This window comes from Tursiops truncatus, chromosome 2, assembly GCF_011762595.2.
Source record: "Tursiops truncatus isolate mTurTru1 chromosome 2, mTurTru1.mat.Y, whole genome shotgun sequence".
NCBI lineage: Eukaryota > Metazoa > Chordata > Mammalia > Artiodactyla > Delphinidae > Tursiops > Tursiops truncatus.
In genome coordinates, this window is record NC_047035.1 from 115,693,945 (window position 1) to 115,720,403 (window position 26,459).

The 26,459-nt window shown below is 57.0% G+C and overlaps 3 protein-coding genes across 17 annotated transcripts in view; 2 read left to right on the plus strand and 1 right to left on the minus strand.

The window, feature by feature from the left end:
- Positions 1-5,286, plus strand: part of ARID3B (AT-rich interaction domain 3B) — a 70,830-nt gene extending 65,544 nt beyond the window's left edge. For 5 of the 10 annotated variants that reach the window (XR_012330217.1, XR_012330215.1, XR_012330220.1 and 2 more), the window contains one exon: positions 1,789-5,285. The gene's annotated coding sequence lies outside the window, so the exon portion shown is untranslated. Of the gene's footprint in view, positions 1-1,234 lie in introns of all 10 variants that reach the window. The other 5 variants (XR_012330216.1, XR_012330222.1, XR_012330218.1 and 2 more) reach the window with 5 other exon arrangements.
- Positions 5,287-7,531: 2,245 nt separating this feature from the next.
- Positions 7,532-21,835, plus strand: CLK3 (CDC like kinase 3). Of its 3 annotated transcripts, XM_033851991.2 has the most exons (13): positions 7,532-7,661; positions 11,312-11,463; positions 12,157-12,373; positions 14,252-14,348; positions 14,626-14,692; positions 16,981-17,097; positions 17,753-17,919; positions 19,175-19,269; positions 19,360-19,489; positions 19,745-19,827; positions 20,396-20,475; positions 20,667-20,757; positions 20,966-21,552. In XM_033851991.2, exons 2-13 carry the CDS (start codon positions 11,312-11,314, stop codon positions 21,224-21,226), a joined length of 1,557 nt encoding a protein of 518 aa, XP_033707882.1. In that variant the 5' UTR covers positions 7,532-7,661; the 3' UTR covers positions 21,227-21,552. The 3 variants fall into 3 exon arrangements, with proteins under 3 accessions (XP_033707882.1, XP_073657345.1, XP_033707885.1); XM_073801244.1 differs by lacking the exon at positions 7,532-7,661 and having other exon boundaries at positions 12,157-12,405; positions 14,056-14,348; positions 21,425-21,835; XM_033851994.2 differs by lacking the exon at positions 7,532-7,661 and having other exon boundaries at positions 21,425-21,835.
- Positions 21,836-22,247: 412 nt separating this feature from the next.
- EDC3 (enhancer of mRNA decapping 3) overlaps positions 22,248-26,459 on the minus strand; it is a 51,741-nt gene continuing 47,529 nt past the window's right edge. For 3 of the 4 annotated variants that reach the window (XM_033851995.2, XM_019949599.3, XM_019949604.3), the window contains one exon: positions 22,248-24,673. In XM_033851995.2, coding sequence (XP_033707886.1) covers positions 24,339-24,673 — 335 coding nt within the window. In that variant the 3' untranslated portion in view covers positions 22,248-24,338. The remainder of the gene's footprint in view (positions 24,674-26,459) is intronic. The other variant, XM_073801246.1, reaches the window with a different exon arrangement.

The window sequence follows — 26,459 nt, forward strand, 5'->3', positions numbered from 1 at the left end:
AGCTTTTATAGTGCCTCTCCCCTCATTAGGCACATTAAATTATAATTGCCTGCTTGATTCTCCCCCCCACCCCCAATACCAGAAGCATTTGGGGACAGGGAGTGGTCAGCTCCTACTTTGGTTCTACTGTGTACAGAAGAGGGCCAGACATGTAGCTGGTGGTTTATAAATGCATGCTGAATGAATGAATGGAGAATGACGGAGCATGATGAGGAAGAGGCAGAAGGGAAAGAAGTGGAGGACAAAGCCGGGACATCCTGAGAAGGGGGAAGAGATTCATTGGCATGCAGGAGGAAGGACAGGGCGGTGGGGAAGAGAACGGGGAGGGAGAGGAAAGGGGTGGACAGAATGCACCAACCTGGGGAGGTCAGGCCTCATTCTGCTTCTGAAGTCTCTGTAGTTCTTCCTCTGAATTTCAGAGCAACTGCTACCTGGTGCCAGCATGCCTTCCAGTACTCAGCCACCTTCTCATGAAGCCTGGGATGTGATTCTTTCTCCTCCAGCTCTTTCCCGAGGGGCACTGGTACCTCGTGGACCTTGAATGTGCTACTAGAAATGGGGTGGTCTGGGCACAGCATGGACCTCAGGTCACCCACACCTTTTTTCGTACATTTTCAATGATTCATTTCCAAGTTGCATGGGTGTCCTCACTATGTCCTGATGGCAGGGATGGGGACTGGGAGAGAGGACGCTCCTTCACGGCTCCCTGTACACATAAAACCCTCTGTCCTGAGCACTTCCACTCCCAAGCATCCTGACTTGAGCTCAGCAGCCAAGGTTATCTCACCTCCCCTGAGCCTGGCCCTGGGCCAGCAGGAGGGGCTCAGCCATGTGTCAGGGAGACAGGACTTGTTGAAGCTGACATATTTCCCACATGCTCCCATAAATGAGCCAGAATGTGACAACCAGGAGTGTTGATACCTGGGGAAGGGAGTCTGGCCTTGGCCACATGATTTAGGGATTGGGGTTCTGGGCTCCTCTCCTTTACTGGCTGTGACAGAGGCTGGCCCACCTCCTGCCCACAGGCCATCTTACCCAGTGTGAGAAAGGGACCCCCCCCACCCCAGCCCAGCTTGAGCACTGAGGGGTGGGCCCGAGCAGCCATTTACCAGGCCTCCTGGCCCAGGGCTGCCCTCAGTGCTGCTAGCAGCACCGACTTCTCCCCAAGCAGCCAGACACGCTCTGCCTCCAGGGCCTGCACGTGGCACTCCAACACCGTCTTCTCTCCTTGCAGCTGCCGCAGCTGCTCCAAGCAGGCCCCTAGCTGCTGGTGGCTCTGGCCCAGCTCTTCTGAGTCTCTTGTTCACCTGTGAAGACCCTGCTCCATCCTGAGTCATGGCTCAGCCTCCCCTGGCTGGGATCTGTCTGCTTGAGCTAGCCCGTGGGCCTTTACCCACGCAGCTCCCTCCTCCCGAGTTCCTGACCTCCGCATCCTCTGAGAGTCAACCCTTCCAGGAGCCCTTCTCTGACCACCCCAGCCCACAGAGGCTTCTCAGAACTCCAGGCTTCAACTCTGGACCAAATGATTTGAGGCTGGACAGTCCCTGGCTTCCCACCAGCAGAGGGTGCTGTTTTGGTGGACAAGGATGTGAACGGTGCTCACTGGAGTTGGGCTGTGTGGGGGCCCGGCTCCAAGCTGTCCCTCCTGGTCGTTCTCTTTTCCATGGTGTCCTTAGGGCCACTCAACCTCAGAATCCCCCAAGGACAGGGTCCAGGTTCCCCTGCTTCTCTGCTCCCTGGCACAGGTGGGCATAGCCTGGCTCATTTGGTACCCTGGGTTCCCCGCAGGACTGACCATTTCCCTGTCTTGACCCACCTGGGTGAGCATCAGCAGCCGTTCCTGCAGGAAGGTTGTATCCTGAGCCTGTGCAGGGGTCTCAGCTACCGCCATCGAGAATCCATCTGGGCCCTGAAGTGCCTGGGCCCTGTTGCCATCCCAACTCTGCTCCTGGCCTTGCAGGCCTGGCACCAGCATCTCCTGCAGGTACACTCAGTCTAGGGGGCTCCTCCTAATCTTCAGACCACACTGTTATGACCCTGAACAAGCTTTTCCCTAACCATCTGGACTGTTTTCCCATCTGAACCGTGAGAGGAGTCAGCTGGATGATCGCAGGGTCTTCCCAAATGTTTGGGAGAGGGGCGTCCCTCTTGGGCGGAACAGAAGCCCCTGCACTGGCCTCCTTCCCCAGCTACTGCTCCAAGAATGAAGACCTGGGAGTGAAGTGTAGGGAGGGCCGAATGCGCAGGAGGGCCAGTGTTCAGGGCCCTGTCATGCACCCACGTGGATGGGGGGCTCTGGTCATCCCTACCTCAGGGGGCCCCAGGCTGAGCTCTGGGCCAAGAGACTGTCGGCCCATCTGGTCCAAACACTGCTGGGCCTTTTCCACTTCTGTCTGCAGTAAGTAGCAGGATCATGGGGGCAGAAGGGACTGTCTGCCCGTCCTCTGCCACTCTGCCCCTCCCCCATCTCTAAGCACCCTCACTTGTCTTCTGCGTCCTGGTCTGGCCTCCTCCACTCCTGTCTCTGGGAACCCCACAGCCTCTCCTGCTCCAGGTGGGCCACAGAGCATTTCACCTGCTGGGGGGAGGGCTGAAGGTAGCACAAGCCCCTGGAGAGGGCTGGCCCAGCCTCACGACACACATCCCCCACCCCCCGCAGGGCAGCGTCTGCAGCCCCTGATAAAGCAGGCTCACTCCACAAGCCCCTGCCTGCTCCACCAGCTGTGATAAGCCCAGCTGGGGGCCCAGCATGGACCTGGAGCTGCACAGCTATTATCACTACTGGCTCTAGATGTAAAACCCTCCACCTCCAGCTGGACACAAGACACATCACCTTCTCCAGCCCAGCTCCTGATGGCTTTGGAGCTCCAGCAAGAGTACAGGGGCTGGGACTTCCCTGGTGGCGCAGTGGTTAAGAATCCTCCTGCCAATGCAGGGGACACAGGTTCAAGCCCTGGTCTGGGAAGATTCCACATGTCGTGGAGTAACTAAGCCCATGCGCCACAACTACTGAAGCCCGTGTGCCTAGAGCCCATGCTCTGCAGCAAGAGAAGCCACCACAGTGAGAAGTCGGCGCACTGAAACGAAGAGTAGCCCCTGCTCGCCGCAACTAGAGAAAGCCCGCCGGTGGCAACGAAGACCCAACACAGCCAAAAATAAATAAATATATTTTAAAAAAACAAACAAACAAAAAGAGTACAGGGGCTGCTGCTGTGGAATGCTGGAGAGTGGGCAGGCATGTCAACTGGGTTCCCGGGGTCCTCCCTGGCTGGTAGGGAGCAGTGGCTCTAGGAGGGTCAGCTGTGGGCTGAGACCACCAGGTCACATAAAGGCTTAGGTATCTAGGCCATCACAGGGTGGCACTGTCCACACTCTCACATGCGGCAGGGATGCTGGGTACCTCCCCTAGAAGCCTCAGTGTGCATCACCCTCCCTCCCTCCCTGGGGACTGAAGCTTCACCAGGGGTGATTGGGCTTCTGAGGAAACTCCTCTGTCCACTGAGCTAAAACCAGCCACCTCCTTCCCTCTTATTCTACCTGGGAGGGGAAGGGCAGAGGTTCCCTGGTCCTTCCTTTGCCTCTATCCACTGCTCCCAGCCACACCAGGCAATGCACTGCACACCTCCAGGGGGTGCCATTCACAGAGATGACACTTTCAACATGGTAGCCCTGTTGGGGACTCACGGGGACAGGACCAGAGCCTCACTTTCTGCTTCGGAGCCAGCAGCTCACACTGGGTCCTGCCGAGTCCCAGCCTGCATCCCTGCTTCTGCAGCACCTGTGCTTGCTCAGACAGGGCCTCCAGGGCTGCCCGCAGGCGGCCAGCCAGCTCAGCCCGCTGCTACCTGCTCTCTGCCAGCCACACCCGCAGGTTCTTCTCTGACCACTCCCAGCTTCCCTCAGGGGCCCCGTCAGAGCACCTGCCAGGAAAAGGGCAGTCAGGCTTCGGCCCAGGCCCCAGGGACTGCCATGCCCAGCTTCCCCACACTCACCTGCATCCTTCAGTGGGGCTCAGTGGGTGAGCACAGTCCAGTAGCTAGGGGTGATGGCAGTGCCGGGAACAGCAGGCAGCACCAGGCATCAGGCCCGTGGGGCTCTCAGTGGGTCCTGACAGCAGGATAGAGGGGAGACCCTGGAGCTGGGGCACACCTGCCCTCCCAGAGCACCAGCCTCTGAGGCCTCGCCTCAGATATGGAAACAGGCCCTGGGGCTGAGTGGGCACTTAAACCCTTCAACCCCAAACTTTCGCCCAGGATTCTCCCTGGTGATTCGGATTTCAAATAAACACCAGCCTCAACCTCGCTAAACAGTTCTAAGTTCCAAGATTCCATGATCTGTGGGTGCTATGGCCCAGCTACTTGCTGAACAAACACGGGGTCATTTGATCCTCCCGGGTTTGGGGTGGGGGGACTGAAGTTCAGAGGGGAAATCAGTTGCCCCGAGTCACGCAGGTAGTCAGTCCACTGCAAACTGGGCCCACATTCCTCCATCCTGCTGCTCTCCTTCCCAGTGTGGGAGCCTAGAAATGGCCGGGGCCAGGGAACATCTGGGGAGACGCTGTATTTTAGCTCTGATGTAGGGGGTCAGAAGCCCTCAAATCACGTCACTGCTCCAGTACCTCTCTGGCTTTCAGAGCTTCAGCTGTAAGGTGGGGGCCCTGACCCGTAACTGACCTGCCTACTCCTCACATTCCCAGACCCGTCCCTGCTCAGGATTGTAGCACCACCCACCAGGCCCTCTCCCTTCTGGACACCTCGACTCTCTCCTCTCCCGACTCCAGGCTCAGGTTACTGTAGCTCCCTCCTGGGCTGTCTCCCTCCACTTTACCAGCACACAAGGCCTCTCCAAAATGGACCATGAGGACCAGTCCCTGCCCCCCTCCTTCCACACCCTGCATAGCACCCACAATTTCACACTGGCTGGGTGCTCCGTCTTTCCCACTTAGAGGCAGGGGCTCGCTATGGGCAGCCCCCAGCCCTTACTGAGACTCTGAGCTTGCCTGGCTTGGTTTGCGGGGGGCGCTCATGGTCTACCAGAGTGGGGAGTGGTACAGGTCAGGCTGTTGAGCTTGTGGAGCCAGCGCAGAGGGAAGCACAGCCACCAAGTGCCATGGCAGCAGAGAGAAGGGAGTCAGACCCTTCCTTGGGGCTCCCAGAAAGGCTTTCCAGGGTGACCCTTGGGCTAAGGCCTGAAGGTGAGTTAACTGCCCTGGAAAGGGCAAAGATGGATGTGGCAGATAGAAGAGAGCAAGGGCAAGAGGACAAGGAGGGGATCAGAGAAGGTGGGGCCTGGGGGGAGAGGTGAGCTGAGCCAAGAGCACAGGGGGGCAAAAGGGAGATCAAGGGGGCCATAGTTGCTGTGGGGCTCAGGTGGCTGGTGGCAGGGCACAGGGCAGAGGCATCTCCTTGGTGTCCTCAACCAGCACAGAAAAGACTTGGCGGGCACATGGGTTGAGGCCCAGAGAAAGAGCGTGGACCTGAGGGGCGGAGGATGTGAGCAAACCTTCTCTGAAGGTGGTCCAGGCCCTTGACCTCCCCAGCCACCAGTTGCCAAGGTCTCAGCCATCCAGCACTGGAGGTATGAGGGAGGTGGGGTGGGGTGAACTGGGGGTGGTGGAGTTACCCATACTTCACTTTTCTCAAGTGCCTCTCTTCTAGGTGTGAGTTCTTAGGAACAAAGAGACAAAAGAATGAGGCTCTAAGGTAGAACTTCAGGCAGGACAGCCGCTGGACTGAAGATTTTAGAGGGGGAGCTGGGAGATGGCGCCTATCCTGCTTCTAAAAAAGAAAGCTCTGCTTCTTTACTGGGAGGCGGGGACTCCTGTGTTCTCGATGGTGGGAGGGCTAGCGGGAAGAGGGTCCGACTTACCCCCTCAGAGCCTGGCGCCCAGGTCAGGGCTAGGGACAGGAGCCTCTCTGAGCTCCTCCACCCTCAGCTGCTGACGCGATCGCGGCTTCCAGGAGCCATGGAAACTGCGGGCAACACCAAGCGGTGGGAGAAGGAGACACCAGAGTCCTCCCACCTCGTCTGAGTGGATGAAAACCTTAGATGAAACTCGGCTGGTACGGCTGCGGGCCATAGGCCAAGCTTTCGGGCCCAGGAAAGAATGGCAACTCAGAAGCTCCGACCCTTGAGGCAGGAGCCTAAAGGGGCGGGATCTAGGGGCACAGACAGCCGGGCTCTTGGTCATCAACTCCACACTAGAAGCGGCTGCTGAATTTCTATACTGGGGGGGAATGGGTGCATTTGGTTGGCGGGGGACAGGGAGCCGGTTTTGAGGCTGCAGTAGTGTAGCAAGCATCCCGTTTTTACCTAACTTCTGTTTACTTCCGGTAGGGGTGGTGGAACTAACGGAGATTTCGGGGGAACCAAGCACCCGCTCAAGCCACGCCGTCAGACCCCAGTTTAAGGGGGAGCCAGAGGCTAGAGACTGGAGAGCCCTCCCTAACTCCCGAGGGGGCGGCTCCGCTCCGACAGCGCCTGGTGGCTGGGAGGTGACGACTCGCAACAGGGGCGTGCCCAGCCTCATTGGGGAGGGGCCGGGGGCGGGGCCGGGGAGAGGGATGGCTGGCGGCCAGGCCCCGCGGTGCTGTCCCGGGGAGGGGTGGGGTCTGGAGGGATGCTCTGTCCCCGGCGTGGCGCGGGGTCAGTTAAAGGACGCTCCCACCCGCTTTGCTGAGCGATGCCAACTAGAGCCCGGGGGCGGGGAGTGTGGGGACCTCACAAACAGTGAAGTCTTCCAAAGGACCCGACCTAGGTTTTCTCATCTGGAAACAGGGCCTCGTTATTCCGCTCTGACCACGCGCGGGGCAAGTAGGTGGGCGGGGCTTTGGTGAGCCCACGCTCGCGGCCCGGGCAAAGGGGTCGCCGAGTGACTCCGGGTCAGCCCGCGGCGGGGCACAGGGCTTTTGTTTGGCGGGGGTTTACAAACTGAGAAACAATGCCGGTCCGCTTAGTGCCGTCCTCCAAGGATGCTCAGGGGAAAGGAGACACGCCCCGCCCCTCTCTTCCAGACCCCATCCCTCCAGAGGCCCCGCCTACGTGACTCTCCGGTATCTTCTCAGAAACTGCTGTGCACCTACGGCTTGCCGCCACGGCTTAAAAAAACCTCCACACAAAGAGAATAAGATCTTCCACATAACTGGGAGTCGGGACAGCCTTCCCGAGCCTTCCGTGATCTTTAGCGCCCTCCTGGGCCCCGGAGCCAGGCGGGCGTCAAGGCCCGCCAGGTTTTCACTGGGGCGACAGAGAAACAATGCCCTCCTCCCGGCACGCAGGAAAGGGACAGGCAGGCACAGGCGGGGCTGGGGCTCCACCTTTGGGCTTCCGGCGCCGTCGGCCGGGGACGCCCCCGTCGCATCTTTGGGGCCTACGTGCGACGCGACACGGGGGAAGGCGGGCCGCGGCCGGGGACTTCCTCTCGGCCCTCCCGGAACCAGGCTCCGCAGTTGCCTCACCGACCTGCGCTGAGAAGGCGGGTCCTCCAGAGCCTTCGAGTCGAAGGCTAGAGCGGCCAAGCCGCCGAGCCGGGTCGAGCCCGGGCTGGCGACGGCTGCGTCACGCAAGGGGCGGGGCTGCCACGGGCGGAGGCCGGAGCCGGAAGCGGAAGAGGCGCTCGAAGCGGGGAGTGGGGCCTAGCTGCAGCCGGAGCCTGGGAGAGGGTGAGTATGGGGTCCGGGGCCGCGACGGGAGCGGTGGCGGGCGGTGAGTCGGAGGGGTGGGCGCGCTGGGTGTGGATCCCAGGGCTCCCGGATCGATCTCAGGCTACTCTCTTTCGTTTACTTCTCGGTCTACTTCAGGCCGCGGACCCGACCTCTCACCCCTGACCCGTCGCTTCTCCCCCAGAGGGCGGTCACCGCAGACCCCGATCTCTCGATCCCGCGTGTCGGAGTCCGAGCCTAAGAGGCCTCTGAGGCCCCTGCAGGGATACTGTTTGGGCCCTGCACCCGCCCGCGGAGTGGGATCGGGGTCCTACCTGGGATAGCCTGGAGGGGCTTTCGGACCCCTCCCCTACCCCCGGCTCGAGGCTTAGTTCGCACACTCCTCTTCCCCGCGCGGCTTGGGAGTTTGATTCCGGCCCAAGCTGGCCTTCCCCTCCTCTCCCTCCCCTCCCCCTCCCCCTCCCCCTCCCCCAGGTCTCCCCTCGCCTCCACTGGCGGCGGTTACGGGGGACGGGGCTCTGAGATCTCTGGAGAGGCGTCAGGAGGGGACGCGAGCGAGGACCTCAGGCCCCCTGCGTGTTTTGTTGTGATGCTGGATCCGCTCCAGCCCGGAGCAGGGGCCCGGCCAAGCTGACAGTACAGATGCCCGGGCTGCTCCTCGGTCCGGGAATCTCTGTCCTTTAGTTCCGGGTGCGGGTGTCCTGGTGTGGAGCTGGGGTGGGAATCGCCTGAGCCAGGGCTCCGTCGAGGCGGAGTTGGCGGCCTTCCAGCTTCCCTCCTCCATGCCCTTGAAAAGGAGGAGCGTTTCACCCGATGGTGGCGGCTTGCAAGGTGGCAGGTTTGAGGTTGCAGCGGTGGGGCAGCGTCAGCCAAAAATAACCATGGGGCGCTGGGGTGGCTGGAATCCGGGAGGGCAGCCACTGACCTGGCTGGCTGCTCTTCTTGTCAGCCCAGTTCTCTGGCCAGGACCAGCAAATGAGAAGACGACTAGGCCCGTGCTCAGAGAAAAGCTGGCATCCTCCGCCTGGTTTCCTTCACCTTACCTTTTTCTTCATTGTGCAGAGGCAGAGCCTTCCAGAGCATATCTTAACAACCTGTTTTCTGAGGTCTCAGAGAATCAGAGATAATTGATGAGAAATGGGCCCTAGAGCCCTAGCTGGGAAGATAATGAGGAGCATCTGGTATTCCCAATATTTCACTTGCCTAGAATGTGTTAAAGGAGAAGTTATATCCTCTATGATTGCTTTGTGTGTGATGTCTCATATAGCTTTCATACTTATCATCTCCTTTGCCAAGTTGGCTGGGGGGTCGTGTCATCTCCATTTTCCAGGTATGGTAACCAAGGCCCAGTGTATAAGGTCACGAGGCCAGTAAGGCAGCACTGGGATTTCGTTCAGGGTTTTCTACCCGGATCTCTCTCTTCTCTGGTCCCTTGGAAGGGACTTAAAAATGTCCTTAATACCCTTAGGGCATTTAACACAGACCCCGAGTTGTTTCCTGGAAACTTTTTTTTTTTTTTTGCGATACACAGGCTTCTCACCATTGTGGCCTCTCCCGTTGTGGAGCACAGGCTCCGGACACGCAGGCTCAGTGGCCATGGCTCACGGGCCCAGCCACTCCATGGCATGTGGGATCTTCCCGGACTGGGGCACGAACCCGTGTCCCCTGCATCGGCAGGCGGACTCTCAACCACTGCGCCACCAGGGAAGCCCCCTGGAACCTTTTTAATGTTGCTGATGTAAAGCTGCCTTCAGTACCTCTTGTGGGCCCAGACCTGTGCTAGGCCTTTGACCTAAAGACATGTACTAGGCATGTTACTTAAAGGAGTGATATAATTTAATCTGCACAGAGTCCTGTAAGAGATTATTATCCCCTTGTTGCAAGAGGAAGTTGAAGGTTAGACTTGTTTAATAACTTGCCTAAAGGCACAAGCTAGAAGTGGCAGTGCCAGGATTCAGATTGACATCTGAAGCTGTGCTCTTTCCACTTACATGAGCATATATAAGAATCTTCTGGGTCCCAGGAGAGAGTCTTTGGCCTGTGTAGACTAGACCATGTCTTCCAGGTCTGGTGCTTTGCCCAGTGAGGATGGGCAGGGCCTTTGTCCTGGCCATTGGAACATCTTCCTTGTCACTTATTGAGATGTGAGATACTGCCTTCATTCCATCGCTTAGGCACCTGACCCAGCCATAATTGCAGGGAAACAGTGAAATATTAGTCAAAACAGAACAGCTCTTGAGGAGCTGTTACAGAGTATTTATCTCCAAGGGTTGCTGTGGCCTGGGCTTCCAGGTAGAGGGCAGAAGACAGCTGCTAGCGGGGAGATTGAGGGCAGTGACTTTCTCAGGATTGCAGACAAGCTCCCAGGGGTTTTGTCAGATATGCCTCACTGACCTGCTCGTTTAAGGAGAGCCATTCCATTCTGTTCTCCTCCAGACAGACCCTTCTTATAAGATGAGACAGCCTCAGTGGATTTGTCCAAAATGTGCTTGATCAGGCAAGCCCAAGACTGACCACCATTGGTTGGCTATGGCCAAGTGAAAGGTTGGGAGGAAGGCTGGCTACGGTCTCTGGCCCAGCCCTCCTGTGGAGGCAGTGTCAGGGTTTGGGGTTTGGGTGGAACAGGGAACTGGCTTCACATAGCCATCTTTCTCAGCTGATGGCTGATCCAACCTGGCAATTTTCTGTGGTGGGTGTAAGTCCCTACTGAACCAGGAATAGTGAGATGGAGCCCTTTTGGCCTGCCTCCCCGAGCCCAAAGCCTGCCAGACAGCCAGGCTTCTGACTTCTCCTGAGATGGGCACAGAAGAGGATACTGGAGCAGGGAATCTAGAAGAGGGCACAGTGATGGTACTGTTGGAGGTGAGGCACTGCCTGGCATGGCACCAGTGGCAGGTGGTCTGCGGGTGCTAAATAGGCCTCGGGCAAGTGACTTGGTTGCTCTGAAGACCCTGGCATCTTTACAGATACTAGGACTGACTGTAGACCAACAAGGGCTGGATAGACCCCCATGTCTGCTTTGCCAGACCCTCAGGTAGCCTAGGGAATGTTTGTGGGACCCTCTTTGTCCAAGGGCTGGTCTTCTCGATTCTGCTTGTGGCTCCTCACACTGATTTGTGGTCCTTGAGCAGAGTACAGTTCAGGGCCTCAGCCAGGCAACCTGGCTTCTCAAACTCGAGGGCCTTCACCCCTTGCTCCTGTGTATTGGCTCCCTGCCAGCAGCCTTTTGACTCTGGCCTCTGGCTCAACAGAACAGGCACTTCATAGGACCCTACAGACAGGCAGGAGGGAATTGAGCACAGGAGGCTCCCTTTCTACTTGGCCTTGGTCTCCTGTGATGGTGCTCACCAGCCCCTCCCTGCATTCTGCCTCGGCACCTGTCCTGGCTCTCCAGGTTCCCTGAGTGCTCAGGCCACCAGGCCAATGATGCTGTGCTGGGGAGGCAGCTGCTTGTTTGTTCTCTGGTGAAGGGTGTTACCCATTGTCTGCTGTTTGACCAGTGTGACCTCAGAGTTCTTCACTTCATAAACCCCTGGGAGGGGCTGCCCCCAGACAGAACAATGGGCCTCTTCTTCAGGAGCGCCTAGGCTGCCCGGGCAGCCCTGTGGCTGGCTGCGTGCTTAGCAGGGCTTTTATTTCTCATGGCCTAGATGCATCACTGTAAGCGATACCGCTCCCCTGAGCCAGACCCGTACCTGAGCTACCGATGGAAGAGGAGGAGGTCTTACAGTCGGGAGCATGAAGGGAGACTGCGATACCCCTCTCGAAGGGAGCCTCCGCCCCGGAGATCTCGGTCTAGAAGGTGAGGGGGAACTAGGTCGGAAGAAAGGATTCCTTTCCACTTCCGGGCTAGGGAGACAGCCTGGAGGCTTGTGGCAGCCCTGGGCCTCTTCAGGTGACTGCCGCCTCTGCCCGGCTGCACATTGATCACTGCCTGTCCTCTTCAGGCTCTTCCCCTGTTCCCCTTGCAATTCCCCTGCATTCCCTGGCCTCAGTTCGCCACCATCCATGCCACCCCTTCTTTCTCTATCCTTGAGTCTTCCTTCTCCTGACACATTCCCCCGTTTTCTAGGCCAGCATCTCCCCTGCTAACCTCTGAGCCTTCCTCATTTTGGATTGGGAACATAACCTCAGCCCTTTCCAGATATTGGTCCCTGGTCTTATCTCAGTCCCCAGACCAAAATAACAGTCTCTGCAGGCCACAGAGAGCTCTGGGATGGGGGACCCGCAGAGGTCCTCCACCATGCTCACCTTTCCCAGTGCTCTGCCTCCTGTGGCGCCGGAGGGGTGCTGTCAGGAGCTGGGGTTCTGGAGGTTGGATTTCACGTACACGTGCCCACCCACCCCGCACTTCCCCTAGTCTGGACGCCTCTGCTCCCACAAGCTACCCTTGTGAGCCCTTTGCAGGGGCCCCACCACATGAGTCTTGATTAGTAGCAGGAGCCCGGTTGGTGGGAGGAAGCTCTGACCAGTGTACCTATCCCGGTCTTGGCAGCCATGACCGCCTGCCCTACCAGAGGAGATACCGGGAGCACCGTGACAGTGACACGTACCGGTGTGAAGAGCGGAGCCCATCCTTTGGAGAGGACTACTATGGATCTTCACGTTGCCATCATCGTCGGCGGTCACGGGAAAGGGAGCCATACCGGACCCGCAAGCATGCCCACCACTGCCACAAACGCCGCACCAGGTCTTGTAGCAGCGCCTCCTCGGTGAGTGGTGGCCAGAGTGTGCTGGCTGGGGCTTAAAGGCCTCGTCTCTTTCTAGCCTTCTCTCAGGCTGGCTGGTCTGGGTGAGTACTGCCAGCTCTGCGCACGTGCATTTGGTGTGCCTGCATGTGTGTGTGTATGTGTTGTCTGGTCCAGGTGCAGGGCTGGGCAGGGGCCCGGCTCCTCTATCTTCTGGCCCATGGGCAGTGGCAACTTGAGGGCTCTGGTTCCGGCGCTGGCTGGTCCCCAGCCTATCTGTGTCTCCACACCGCTCCAGGACAGGCCACATGCGCAAGTAGCCAGAGACACTTCTTCAGAATCCTTAATAGGGTTGCTGGTACGTGGTCTGGGGCTGTATGGCCTGGTCTTCCCCACCCAGAGATTGCCCCCCACACACAGCTGAGTGCTCCGACTGGTATGGACTGCATCCACCTCTGCAGTCTCTTCTCCACGCCCCTCACCAAAGGCCTGGAGGCTGGAGTGCCCACGGGTAGGGGAGGGCCCGTCAATTAGCATGGACTGGGACCTTCCCTCTGACCTCCAGTCAGGTCCTCTGCAGCCTAGCCTCTTCACGTGAGGGGCAGTCAAGTCAAGGGGGATGAGCTGCCTGTGTGGTGGGGCATGTGAAGAAATGGCAAAAGGCCCGCAGCTCCAGGCCTTGTCCAGCTGCAGGCCACGTGCCCAGAGCAGGGCCTGGAAACATCCTTAATGTGAAGGGTTGTACAGAAGGGTCTCTGCTGAGACCAGGAAACCACACTGTGCTCAGACCTCTGGGAAGGAAGGCCAGTTGTGTATCTCTGAGGGTGTATGCTGTCTTCTCTTCTCTTCCCCAGCTCTCTTCCCTCCCTCACTCGCTCCCGGCCGTGAGGCCCCTGAGGAGTAGTGGTGCAACAGTGGAGGGGGGCCAGGCGTCTTCTCTGCCGAGCTTTCCCGTGGTTCTTTGAGTGGCCACGGGTTGAGGTTGACTGGGCACCCGGCATGGCCCGGTGGCCTCTCTGCACACTGCCACAGGATGGTAGTGCAGGTCTGTGGCTCTGCTTCTTCTCTTTTTGGTGCCCTCTGTCGTCATGAGGCTCAGGATGGGCCGGGCCTGGCCTGTGAGTAGCATAGGTGCCAAGGCCAGGGCAGGAGCTGGCTTGGGGCCTGTGTGGGCCATCGTGGTGGTAGGCCTTGGAGAGTCGACTGGCCCAGAGGATCCAGTGCTCCTTCCCTGCTCAAGGCTGGTGGCACAAGGGCTGCTGACGGAAGGCCGTTTCTGCTGGTGATGTTAATTAAGTCTGGCCACGGATGCCGTCTAGGGACAGGTGGCAGCTGTCGGGCATGTGCAGGACTGCGTGGGCGAACAGAGGCAGGCAAGGACAGGCTGGGCATTCTGCAGCTGAAGCCAGCCAGAGTGGCCTCTGACCATTCTGGATGATCGGACCCAGGCTGGGCCAGCCATCTTCTTGCGCCGTTCTCACTGCGTCTCCACCCTAGCCGAAGCCATCATGGGAGGGCCCGGGAGGGGGAGACTCAGTGGAGGAGGGAGTCAGGCCTGTGACTCTCTACACGGCAGCCCCTCAGCAGCAGAGGCTGGTTGTCTTTCTGAGCATTTGCGGCGCCCTTCTCTTAGATAATGTCCGAGTTTTCTTTACATACCTGTAGCTGTTTTTACTTTTCTGTTTTTGAAGTCAGTTTGTGTCTTGACGTGTCCCTTGCAATATCCCTATCGTTATATATGCTGTGTGCCTTATGAAATGCTGGGATCTGGAAAATCCAATCAACCAACCCACCGGCTCCTCACCGTCTCCACCTCTGCCTTTGACTGACACCTCAATCTGTCAATCGGAACCGCCTACCATGCGATTGGTCGGATGGCGTTTCGGGGGGCGGTGCATGCAGAGAAGCCAACAGAGCAGTAAGCGCAGCAGCCGGAGTGTGGAAGATGACAAGGAGGGCCACCTGGTGTGCCGGATCGGCGATTGGCTCCAAGAGCGATGTACAGCCACCTTTCGTAAAACTTTACCTCTCTACTTTCTATCCCCCTTGTTAGACGAGACCTCTCCTGCCTGGAGGGGCCTCTAGTGCGCGTGGCGCCTTAGCGGGGCCACCAGTAATTGCCTGAATGACACAGACGCTAGCAACTTCCGTTTTTAAGAGTGTAGCAGTGAGAGAGAAACCTTTTTTGTTTTTGAGAATTTGAATGCTGTGAACTTGCAGGAGCTGCCGATCCTCTGTCCTCCAGATCCTCATGCCCTGTTTCTTTTCTCTCCTAGATGAGATCGTGGGGAACCTGGGTGAAGGCACCTTTGGCAAGGTGGTGGAGTGCTTGGACCATGCCAGGTGAGCCAGCTTCCTGGGAAGAGTTGGCCTGAGGTTCTTGAAGGTGGTGGCAGAGCTTAACCTCTTTCTTTTTGAAGCGTAGCACCAAAGCAGAGTTCTGACCTGTGCATATTGGGGTTGTGCTGATCCCCTGAATTAGGGAGAAATTCTTGGGATTCCATAGGCATGTGGCATCTCTGCCCAAGAACTGCTGGTCAGTGAATGGCGCTGCCCCAGTTTCCCCACTTCCCCAGGACTGTGGTTGTGGGTATCAGAACAGGGCAAGGCCCTGGCTCCTCCGTGGTCTGGATCTGCTTCCTGTCATCTCTTAGGGTCTGGGCCTAGCAGGGGGTTGAGAGTACTGCTGAGCCCGACTCAAGCGTGAGCCCTCACCCTCTGGAGGTCTGCCTGAGAGGCCGTGCAGGCCCCCGCTGAGAGAAGACCCTGGGCTTTCTCACCAGGCAGGCTGCTGCCTTCTCCAGTGTGGCTAGGGTTGGGCCTCTCTGAGTGTGCCGAGGTAGAGCAGGGGTGCACCCGTGTGTGTAGGGGTGCTCCTGGGGGTACCTTGCTCCCTTCTAGACTGAGCAGTGAAAAACATTTCTGTCCCCTTGCCATTCCTCAAGACCAGAAGCCTTGCCTCCTCTACCTTAGGCTGGGAGGCTACCTCCTGGGAGCCCACTGCCTTCCCGCCTTAATGGCCCTCTCTTTGGTTTGGCGCTTTGACCAGAAAGTGCTTGTGTCCTTGCTGTCTCATTTGAGCCACGTGCTGCCCGTATGTGACTTGTGCCATTTTAGAGATGAAGAAACACGCTTGGGGTCTGACTGTATCCCCCAGCTGTTGAATGGAGGAGCCGGGTACCGCTGTGCTCGGTTCAGAGGGTTGCTTGGAGAGGACAGTTAGGCCCAGCAGTCCAGCCAGCCATGTGGCCCCAATTCAAGGTAGTGCTTATCACTGAGGAAGCCTCCCTGGGCGCCCAGTTCCCATTTAAACACCCCTCAGACCCCATGTGGCCCAAGAGGTCAGGGCCGGGACCAGTGGGCATAGGGACATGTAGACTATACAGTGACGAGAGAGAGAGATAGGGCAGATCTGAGAGCTGTGCCACATGGGGGCTCTCTGGGCTGTGTCACTCTGAGTAGCTAGATGGAAAGTGAGCCTTTGAAGTCACTAATGGGTAGGCACAGGGCTTAGGGCACCTATAGGGAGTCCAGAGGGAGTTGGTCAGTGGGCTTCAGCTCAGCACAAGGAAGGGCCGTCCAAGCCTGGCAGTAGTTGTGTGGAAGTGACGAGCTCCCTGTGTCGAGGGTCGGAATGCCCTTGAGGGATCCTGTTCTAGGAGGCTGGAGTGGTGGTTTTTCCTCTGAGGTCCTCTCCCGCCCTGAAAATCTGGGAAAATGGGATAGGGAGAGAAAAGCAGGGTGTTCTCTAGAAGATGCCTCTGCCCTGGGGCCTGTAAACCTTTCCTCAGGCACCAAGGCCAGCTTCCCAGAGGCTTCAAGGCCACACGTTGCGGGCCAGCGCTTATCATTCTAGTTTCCCCCTGGGCATCTGAACTCTGGCTTTTCCTTCCTGACAGCAGTTGGGCCTAGCAGGCTAACCTCAGCAGATATTCTCTGCTGAGACTCTGCAAGTGGCCTACAGGGCTGGTGCTGGGGGTAAGGGTGGAGGGTGTGGAGGAGGAATTATTAAAATCCTCATGGACACTGAACAAAGGTTCTTGGCAGTCAGTGGTCTCTGATAAATGCTGTGGCTGGTAGGCAGGCAGGTGGGGCCAGGGTGGTGTGCTAAAGGGATCGGCCCTGGGGTTCCCAGGGAGAGGAGCCTGCTGCTGGGGCCCTTACCCTCTTGCCAGACCCTCACTCCATCCTGGAATCCCAGGAGGAGCAGTTTGCCCAGACTTGTAGATGTGCTCTGGAAGGTCAGGAGGTGCCACAGAGGGTTCTGAGTGGGACCGCTTGGCCAGGATCAACGGACTGGCCTACAGGTTGGGTTACTGAGTGAGCTCTAGGGCTGGCGCTGGTCAGCAGGATAGGACTCTACTCCTCTGCCTACGTCCCCGGGAGCTGGCAGTGGCTGAGATCATAAAAGCCTAAGACTGGCACGGATGCCAACAGCAACTTGTTGTTATGAGGGTAGAGGTCTAGTGTTACAGGGGGTAGGCTGGGCATCAAGAATCTGCTGTCTTCAGGGCAGGCCCTGTTCCTGGAGTCCTGAGTAGTGTTTGCCAGGAGTTGCTGGGTTGGGGCGGCGGGTGGGGGGAGGGCTGCACAGCTTCTCATGAGAAATTCTGCTTCCTTCCCTGGTCCAGAGGGAAGTCTCAGGTTGCCCTGAAGATCATCCGCAACGTGGGCAAGTACCGGGAGGCCGCCCGGCTAGAAATCAATGTTCTCAAAAAAATCAAGGAGAAGGACAAAGAGAACAAGTTGTGAGTGTCGGCAAGGAATGGGAGGGAAGCTTCCTAGGGGGCAGCGTCTACTCCGGCCCCAACTGCCTGGACCCACTGGGGCTGAGCAGTGCCCTTTCACCTGGTTGGCACCATGCCTTCTGCCGACAGCCAGAGCCAGGGGAGTTTGGCGAGTGAGTCTTGCTGGAAGGAACCTTTGGATTTCAGTCTAGGCCCCACCACAACCAGCTCTGTGTTCTGAGGCGGGCCTCCCCGCCCTGAGTTTGTGAATTGGGGGCTTCATTGGGTTGTGGTGGGCATTAGACAAGATACAAACCCAAAGCTGTTTGGGGCTTTCATGTAGTCAGAGATATCCGAAGGAGAGCCACCTTTGGCACACAGACACTGAGCATTCCCCCTCCAAGCACTGTGCTGAGCCCTGCAGGATCTCAGGAAGCTCAGCTGAGGGAGTGGAAAAAAGCAATGCTTGTTCTGTGGAGTGTACTGGTGTTACTCCACCTCGTTCTCTGAGATGCAGGGATTGTGCCCATAATTTTCTTTCTCTATGTGTATCTGCATCCTGCGTGGGACCCAGCGGCCTGGGAGGGAGTGGGGACTGGCGTCACCTGAGGGGACGGGGTGAGGCAGCCAGCCCCCCCAGCACAGACCCTGAGCCCCATCCATCCTTCTCCTCCAGCCTGTGCGTCTTGATGTCTGACTGGTTCAACTTCCATGGTCACATGTGCATCGCCTTTGAGCTCCTGGGCAAGAACACCTTTGAGTTCCTAAAGGAGAATAACTTCCAGCCTTACCCTCTACCACATGTCCGGCACATGGCCTACCAGCTCTGCCACGCCCTTAGGTGTAAGTTTCCACCCTCAAATGGAGCATGGTCGGCCACATATCTGCAGCAGAGTCACCTGGTGGTCCTGCTCTCCATCATTCGCTCTAGCACATCGTTAACTATTCTTCTGGGCCAGAGACACCAGGGCCCCTTTGGCTGAAAGGCCTTCAGGTAGGAATCTGTGAGGATGGAGAGGCTGCAGTCCCCTCCAGGGGACCTCCTGAGCTGGGTCTGCCCGCAGGCACTCGGGAAAAATGAAAGAGCCGCTCTAGAATTAGCCCCGTACCACCCCGGTTCCTACCCTCCTGCATAGGATGAAGAGGTCAGAGACTGACCTGGCTGGTCCCACCCACAGATCCTGTCAACATAGACACCCTCTGTCTCACCGTCATTTCCCATCTGTCTGCCAGCCTTTGAGAGCATATCTGGTGGTGCCTGTGCTCAGCACTGCAGGATTTGCAGTGGTTGGAACAGGTCGGGAAGGCTCGTTGGAGAGGAGGTGGATAGACCTAGAGCTAGACTACAGGGTCTGCATAGATGATGGGACGGGAGTGTGTTCCAAGCTAGGTGAGCACTCAGCGACGGCCCAGAGCCTGGCATGTGCTGCAACTCTTTCTGGTGAAGACAGGGCCCATGTTGGGAGAGATGGGCCACACCGTTGTGAGGGTCTTGAGTGCCAGGTGGGAAAAGTGATGAGTGGCAGGGTACCACCATCGGTGGGATAGGAGTTGGAGGAAAAAGGCAGACTTCTCCGCGCTCGGGACTGGGGATGAGGAGAGGGAGGACTGGCTTAATTGTTTTGCTTCACAGGGGGCTCTGTGCTTGGTTTAATACTCTGCTGCTACCATTTTGAGATTCTTAACGTTTGAATAAGACGGCCTGCATTTTCATTTTGCCCTGGGCCTTGCAAATTACGTAGCTGGTGTTGGGGAGAGGGAACCACCCCAAGGCTGATGCTGCAGCTCTGGTGAGAGACAGGTTGAGGAGGCCTGGTCCCCTGCAGACAGGTGGAGGGAGGTTTTATAAATGGAAAAAGTCTCCCCTGCCCCCTCAAGAATCAGAACCTTCCAAGGCCCTAAGCACAGAGAACTCTAGAGAGGGAAGCCAGTACAGAGGCAGTTCAGTCTGCTCCCTTGGCCCACTGCTGAGGTTAGGGGCTGTGAGGGGCTCTGGCAGGCTGACTTTGGAGGAGGGAGCTGGCCTAGCGCTGGCAGGTGCACCAGAGAGGAAGCCCAGGTTTTCAGTGTCTGCTTCCCTCCTCTCCTGCTTCCCCAGTTCTACATGAGAACCAACTGACCCACACAGACTTGAAGCCAGAGAACATCCTGTTTGTGAATTCTGAGTTTGAAACTCTCTACAATGAGCACAAGGTATTGGTGGGGGAAAAGATTGAGGCCCTGTTCCAGGGGTGTGTACCCACCAGGACAGACTCGACCTGGCTCACCTTCCTTGCCCTTCAGAGCTGTGAGGAGAAGTCGGTGAAGAACACCAGCATCCGAGTGGCTGACTTTGGCAGTGCTACCTTTGACCACGAGCATCACACGACCATTGTGGCCACCCGTCACTATCGCCCGCCTGAGGTGATCCTGGGTGAGTGACTGTGTAGCTCCCAACCCTGATAAAGCGGGCAGTTGTTGGGAGGGTATAAACAGGGAGTGAGGTGCCTGTCCACCACCTGAGGCCAGTGTCCTGAGTCACTATGGCTGTTGACTTGGCCTTACCAAGAAAGAGACTTCTACTGGCTTTGGGGCAGGAGCCTTGCCAGGCAGTGTGGTAGCTACACTGTGACCTCTAGGCTGGGAACACAGGGCTGGATCTCATAGCCTGTCCCATCTTGGCTTTCAGAGCTGGGCTGGGCACAGCCCTGCGACGTCTGGAGCATTGGCTGCATTCTCTTTGAGTACTACCGGGGCTTCACACTCTTCCAGGTAAGGCCTCTCCCACATCACCCCACTACCCTAAGCGCTGCTACTCTGACAGGCTGCAGAGGCCTAGTGTGGGACCGCTGCCCACCAGTCAGCATGTTGTGAGATTGTCTCCTGAGGGCTGTAGATGCTCAGGGGAAGGAAGAGGTCAGGGTAGCTGGAACACTCAGGGACTCTTGTGGTCAGCCATCAAGGATGGAGGATTGGGGTGGGAGGAGTGAGCATTCCAGGCAAGGGGCACCGCCTGAGTGAGGGCATGGAGGTGGGCTGGGGCAGGGCACCTTCTGGGGAGAGAGTGAGGAACGTAGCCAAAAAGAGGTGTGTAGTTATACAGTGCACCTGAAGGGTCAAGGAGTCTGACCGTGACCCTGAGAGAACAGGCTGGCCTCATCCCTGGTCCCAGGCTGCCACCAGGTCAGAAAGGCTGGGACTGCTATTCCATTGGTGGGTTTGCATCTCCCAGGGCAGGAAGGGAACTTGCCCATCTTTTTTGTCCTTTATTCCCTGAGGGACCCTAAGGGGGCAGAGGCTGGCACTGACCCCCACTTGCTGTGTCCCTAACCTTCCACAGACGCACGAAAACCGAGAGCATTTGGTGATGATGGAGAAGATCCTAGGGCCCATCCCATCACACATGATCCACCGTACCAGGTAAGGAGTCCTGGTTGCTCCCGCAGGGCTGGCCTAGGGGCCTTTCCCATCTTGGAATGACCTGGCAAACCTGTTGCCGAGACCTTCCTGCTGGGTCAGGCCAGGATCCCCTGCCTTGCTTTGCTGCCATTCCTCAGGCTGCCACTGTCTTTCCCATTTAAGACTTGACCCTTCCTGTCCTTTGTTTTCAGGAAGCAGAAATATTTTTACAAAGGGGGCCTGGTTTGGGATGAGAACAGCTCTGACGGCCGGTATGTGAAGGAGAACTGCAAACCTCTTAAGGTCAGTTTCTGGCTTCCCCCAGCTCAACTTATGCCAAGGAGACCCCAGGCACTGGGCAGACACACAGCAGAGAGACAGGCCAGGCGGCTACAGGCTGCCTCCTGGTTCCGGCCCTATGGGAGGCTGTGCCTAAGGTTGCTGGGTGCTGGCAGTGGGGCTTCTTGCAAACTGCCCCAGAGGGGCCCTTAGCTCTACCCCTTCCCCACAGGGTGGCTGTGAATGTAATTGGGGAACACCAGAAGAGCCAGATGTCAGAGACCGTGCTACTTCCTGCCCCATCTTCTCTCAATTTTGGGAAGAACTAGGCAGGACTGAGGTGAGGGGTAGGGAAGACCTAGACATGGCCAGGAAGCCTCTGTCAACTGCATTTGGTGCTTGGACAAGTGAATTCCACAGAGGTGATTTCTACCCACCTGTCAGAACTTTGCACGTGGGGGCAGAGTCACCAAGCCAGCAAGACACCCAGTAGCCTGACAAGTTCAGAGCAAACATTATTACAGGCACAAAAAGAAAAGAGCTGCTCATTGTCCAGGAGGGGAGAAGTAGTCCTCCAGGGAGGCGTCCCTGCCTCCTCAGCCACGCAGCAAGGCTTCCCAGAGGCAAGGGGACCTGCTGTGGCTTCCCACGACCCTGCCATCACACTGAGACACCTTGTGTCCCTGAGCAGAGTTATATGCTCCAAGACTCTCCGGAGCACGTGCAGCTGTTTGACCTGATGAGACGGATGTTAGAATTTGACCCTGCCCAGCGCATCACATTGGCGGAGGCCCTGCTGCATCCCTTCTTTGCTGGTCTGACCCCTGAGGAGCGGTCTTTACACACCAGCCGCAACCCAAGCAGATGACAGGTGCAGGCCACCACACTGGGAGATGGAGAGCAGAACTGGGCTGCCCGGCCCCTTTTCTCCAAGCTCTACCACCGGCCCCAGGGCCAGAGCCACCCAATGAACAGTGCAATGTGAAGGAAGGCAGGAGCCTACAGGGGAGGAGACTTGATGCCCAGCTGCCAGAAAGCACAGATTTGACCCAAGCTATTTATATGTTGTAAAGTTATAATAAAGTGTTTCTTACTGTTTGTACCCCCTGGTACCAGTGTGTCCATCTCCAGGCTCCTTGCCTTCTCCCTTCCCCACCTTATTAATAAAGTCTTTCTTAGCAGTTCAGCTTGTGGAGAGCTAAGTGTGAACTGGGCCAGGCACAGAAGGGCTAGCCAGAAGCTCCGGTATCCCTCTGGACCCAGAAGAGCAGTGGTAGGTCTGCTGAACAGTCCTAAAAGGGGACTGCAGGCCCCTGTACCTCTCAGCCCCAAGGAGTATAAGGGAAATGGCCCACTGGTTTTACCTATCCTTCCGGCCCTGTCTTTGGCTGGGCTTTAGACTGTTATGTGCCCGATAACTTTAATGAAGTGTGAGAAGCAAACGCAGGCTCCTAGGGCTGGCGATGCAGTACTTCACTGCAGCATACCGAGCAATTTACCACAGAGCACAGGACTCCGTCATTCAGCTTTATTTTCGTGCTGGTTTTTGGTTCCCCAAGAGCTGCATGAGTGATCGTCTTGGCCACCTGACGGGGGCTCCCTAGGACTGGGCACTGTGGGCAGGATGCCTCTGAAAAGAGCTGAAGAGAGAAGAATCATGCTTATCTTTACCACCACTGGGGAAGGCCCAGGCTGAGGGCAGGAAGAGGCTCCAGGGCCACCTGGGGAGAAAACAGGGAGAGGCTTGGGCACCAACTCCCAGTGGCCCCTCAACACAAGGCCATCACCCCCAGGGTCACTGTGACTTACTGGAGCAAGCAGAGTCTTCTGGGCCAGGGTTCTTCTAGCTCGTTTCTCACTGTACCCAATTAGGAGACCTCACTGCATCAACAGGCAGCCAGAACCTGTTTAATGGCTGCTTACTAAAATGCCTGTAATCCAGCACTGCTCCTCAGATTATGGCCCTGCCTCTAAAGAGAGGGCCCCATTATGGGAGCTCCTTGGCCCTGAGAGTGAGCAGAGGCTCAGGAAGGATACACAGCACGGGGTTCACAGTCGCTGGCCTTCCGCTGCTGGAGACAGTTTAACATCTGAGGGAAGATGAGAGGAAAGGAGGGACCAGCCCTCTCTCCCCTGCCTCATCGGCTCCTGCCTATGCTCCTATAAGAAAAGTGGTAAGTAGCCTGAAACCCATGGTACCAGGGCCTACCCTGTGTCCACGATCCACCCCCTTAACCAGAGTGGGTGGGCACAGCAGAAGGAAGCCTGAAGCCCTGAAACAGGCTTTAAAGCACAAGCCTTTTGCAAGGGCCCCTCTCAGGAACTTCAGGGCATGGCTCCTGTTCTACCAGCCTTCAGGGCCTGGGCCTGTGGACATCTGGGGGCTTAGTGCCTTAGGATCTGAGCAGCAGTGTGTTCCTAAGGCTGAGCCCCACCAGCTAGCTCATCCAGAACTAGCCTCATTTTGGCATCTTTGAGACAGGGTGCTGGCCCTGAGCCCACTCATCTAGAGAAAACAATCATAAAGGGTTCAAGGCCCAGGCTGTAAAAGCTGGGGTAGAGCCCACATGGGAGGGACGTGAGCCCTGCTCTGGGATCACAGCTGCTGGGGACTATTTCAGGGGAAAGGCAGAGGGGGCAGAAGAGCGTAGGGGGTGTGTGCGCAGGCAAGGAGGGGTGGGGAGTGGTGGCTTAGGACGGAAGCACCAGGGAGCCTCTTCTGGCTCAGCACCAGGCTCCCCCAGGGGCCTCCCCAATACTGAACATTAAAGCTGCACCCTGAGGGGTCTGGCCCCAGACCAGGCAAAGGCTCAGCCCCCAGCTATAGAGTATGGGGTTGGGGGGCACTGCTGGCAAGATGGGCACTGTGGTTCTACAGTAACATAACCTTATACTATCTGTGCTGAAGACAACAGAAAAACAGTAAAAAAAATCCCAATACAGTAACACCATTCTGATGCCATTCCCCTTCCCTGCCTCCCAGAGTGATGGAGTGAAAAAAAAAACCCCAGCATAAAACCTGGATCAGCTCAAGAGAAAGGGTCAAAAGCCCCCAAATCAACCTGTGGCGGGGGCTGAGGGAAGGCCTCAAAGCCCTCAACGGAACGGAGACTGCAAGTCTGCCCTCTAGTGGACAACTGCAGTGCAGCCAGTTCTACGTGATCTGAGGAAGGGCCGCTTAGCTGGGGTTGTGAGGGAAGCAAGGGAGACAGAGCCACAAGCTCGGCACCAGAGCCAGCTCAGGCCCCAAACAGGGCTGCCCCACCCCGCGAGGCGCTCGCCCAGGCCCAGAGGCTGTAAACGTGACACACAGTCTGTGAGCTGCCTATGTCTGTAAACGAAGCCCCACCTGATCACGCAGGGGGCCGAGTGTAGCAATGCCTGGAGCCACTGTGCGCGGAGCCTGCCACTCGCCCCGCACACCCAGTAAGAAAGCTTTCCCTGGCTAAGGGCAGGTGGCAGGTCTGTTTTAAATATGAGCTGTTCTCTCAAAGAAAGAAACCAAAAAGAGAAAAAACAACAAGGTCCATGAAGCTTCACATCCTTAAGGCGTTCGTTGGCAGGAGCAGCAGGGGACCGCAGGGTCCAGCCTGCCCAGAGCCCTTCTAGGCAGAGTGCAGTGGGATGACAAACTTGCAGCCAAAGGGTGAGTGGTAGCTGATGCCCACCTCCTGGAATACCTGCTGGGGAATGCCGATGTCGCACAAATAGACACGGCCTGCGTGCTCCCCCAGAGGCAGAGGTAAGCCCAGAGCCAGTGACCACTTGGCATCGATGCCCTGTTCGACTTCATGCACAGGAGGGTCTATGCTGAGTACTGGTGCCCGGTTCTGGTTGGCCCAGGCCACGGCTGCTTTGTACCAGGGCTGATCCCGCAGGAAGGCATTCTCGGGACAATCCAGGCAGTTGATCACCAGGTCCACAGGGCTGGTGGGCAGATCTGTAGGTGGAAAGAGTGCCATCTGAAAACCCCTATGAAGTAGCAGCCCAGGCTGGGCCTAGAACCATGGTGGCCCCCAAGAGTGTCTTGTTCAGACACCACTCCAATGCCTCTCCAGAGAATAGCCTTCTCAAGGCTGGGTCAGTACTCAGGCCCCGGAAGTTCCAAGGCCTGGTTAGGCCGGGTGCTAGAGACCAAGGGCGTGTCAGCCTGATGGACCACTGTCCTCATGGAGCTCCCAGGCTGAAGCACTGTCCTGCTGGGTGTGCAGAGCTTCTCAGGACACAAGGCCCTTGCCTCCTCTGCATATCTGACTAACTCCCTGGTAAATTATAGGCTCTGGGAAGGTGGGCTCTACTGCCATGTCAGCCCTCACAGGGAGACCGTGCCTAGGGCTCAGGAGAAATGGGCTGACTGCCATTTGCTGTCTGGCCCAAGAAGTGTGAGCAGGCAAGAGCATGCTCATTCTACACCAGGCTGTCCTGCTTCAGACTGCCTGGCCTTGCTGGCCCCTCTCACTATCATGGAAATAAGTCCTCCTTGCAGCCCAACCTTAAGAACGGGGAAGGAATCTATCACTTCTCTCAGGTGTTTTAAAAGGCTTCTCTGCTCTAACCAGGCCTCTGGGACAGTGTAAGAACAGATATCTCAACAAGTATGTAAGTCTTGACCAGCCCAAGAGGTTAAACTGAGACTAGTGGAAATCAGACCAAACTCAAAGGTGAGCATCCTCAGACTTGCCTCCTGGGGCAGTTGGGATAGAAAGGCTTGTGGGCAGCTAGAGGAAGAACCAACTGCCTGGAAAAGGGCATCATGTTATAGATCTCAAGGGGGGAACCCACATATGAGAACCCCTCCCCAGGTCTCAGCCTTAAGTAATGACATATCTCAATTAGAGACTGATGGCTTTCTTACTCAGAACAGGCCACTATGGATGGAGGTGGTGGTGTCCCTGTGGGCCCTGAGGCTCTCAAGAGTGGGAGCGGCATCTTATCTTCCGCATGCCCACAGGAGGAGCCTGGCCTGAGAGTAACGGCAACCTAGAATGGCTTGCTGACATAGCTGAACACACCGTTCTTTCCTTACTTGCCTTTCAGGTACCAGGCCCTCCGGGTTTTCCTTCTCCTTCACTGACCACTCTTTCCCTGTCTCCTTAGCTGGTCTCTCAAGTCCCTGACTTCTATACAAAGAACTCAGTCTAACAACTTCTCTATCTAATCTCTCTTCCTAGGAGACATCTTATCCAGGCTCATTATGGCTTTAAATACCACCCACACACTTGTAACTCCAGACCAGATCCCTTAACTCCAGACTCTTCTCCATCAATCAACATTTCCACCTGCATATCCAACAGGCATCTCTAACTGAGCTTCTGCTCTTCTTCCCCAAATCTCCCCCGCCAGCTCTTCCCATCTCAGTGATGGGACCTCCATCCTTCCAGTTACTCAGGCCAAAAACCTTGGAGTCATTCTTAACCCTTCTCTTTCTCTCGTCCCTTACACCCAATCTGTAAACTCTTATCTTCAATATTGCTTCAGAAACTAACCACCTTTCATCACTTCCACGCTGTCTTAGCCACCAACATTTCTCTCTCCAATTATCACAATAGCCTTAATAACTCTCTTTGTAAGCCTACAGTCTGCTCTCAAACAACAGCCATAATGATCATTTGGAACCCGACTGGGATATCTTTCTTCTTCTAATTCCTCCAGTGACTCTCCATCTCACCCAGAGTAAAATTTCAAACCCTCACAGTGATCCACAGGCCCTTTATGACTGGACCCTG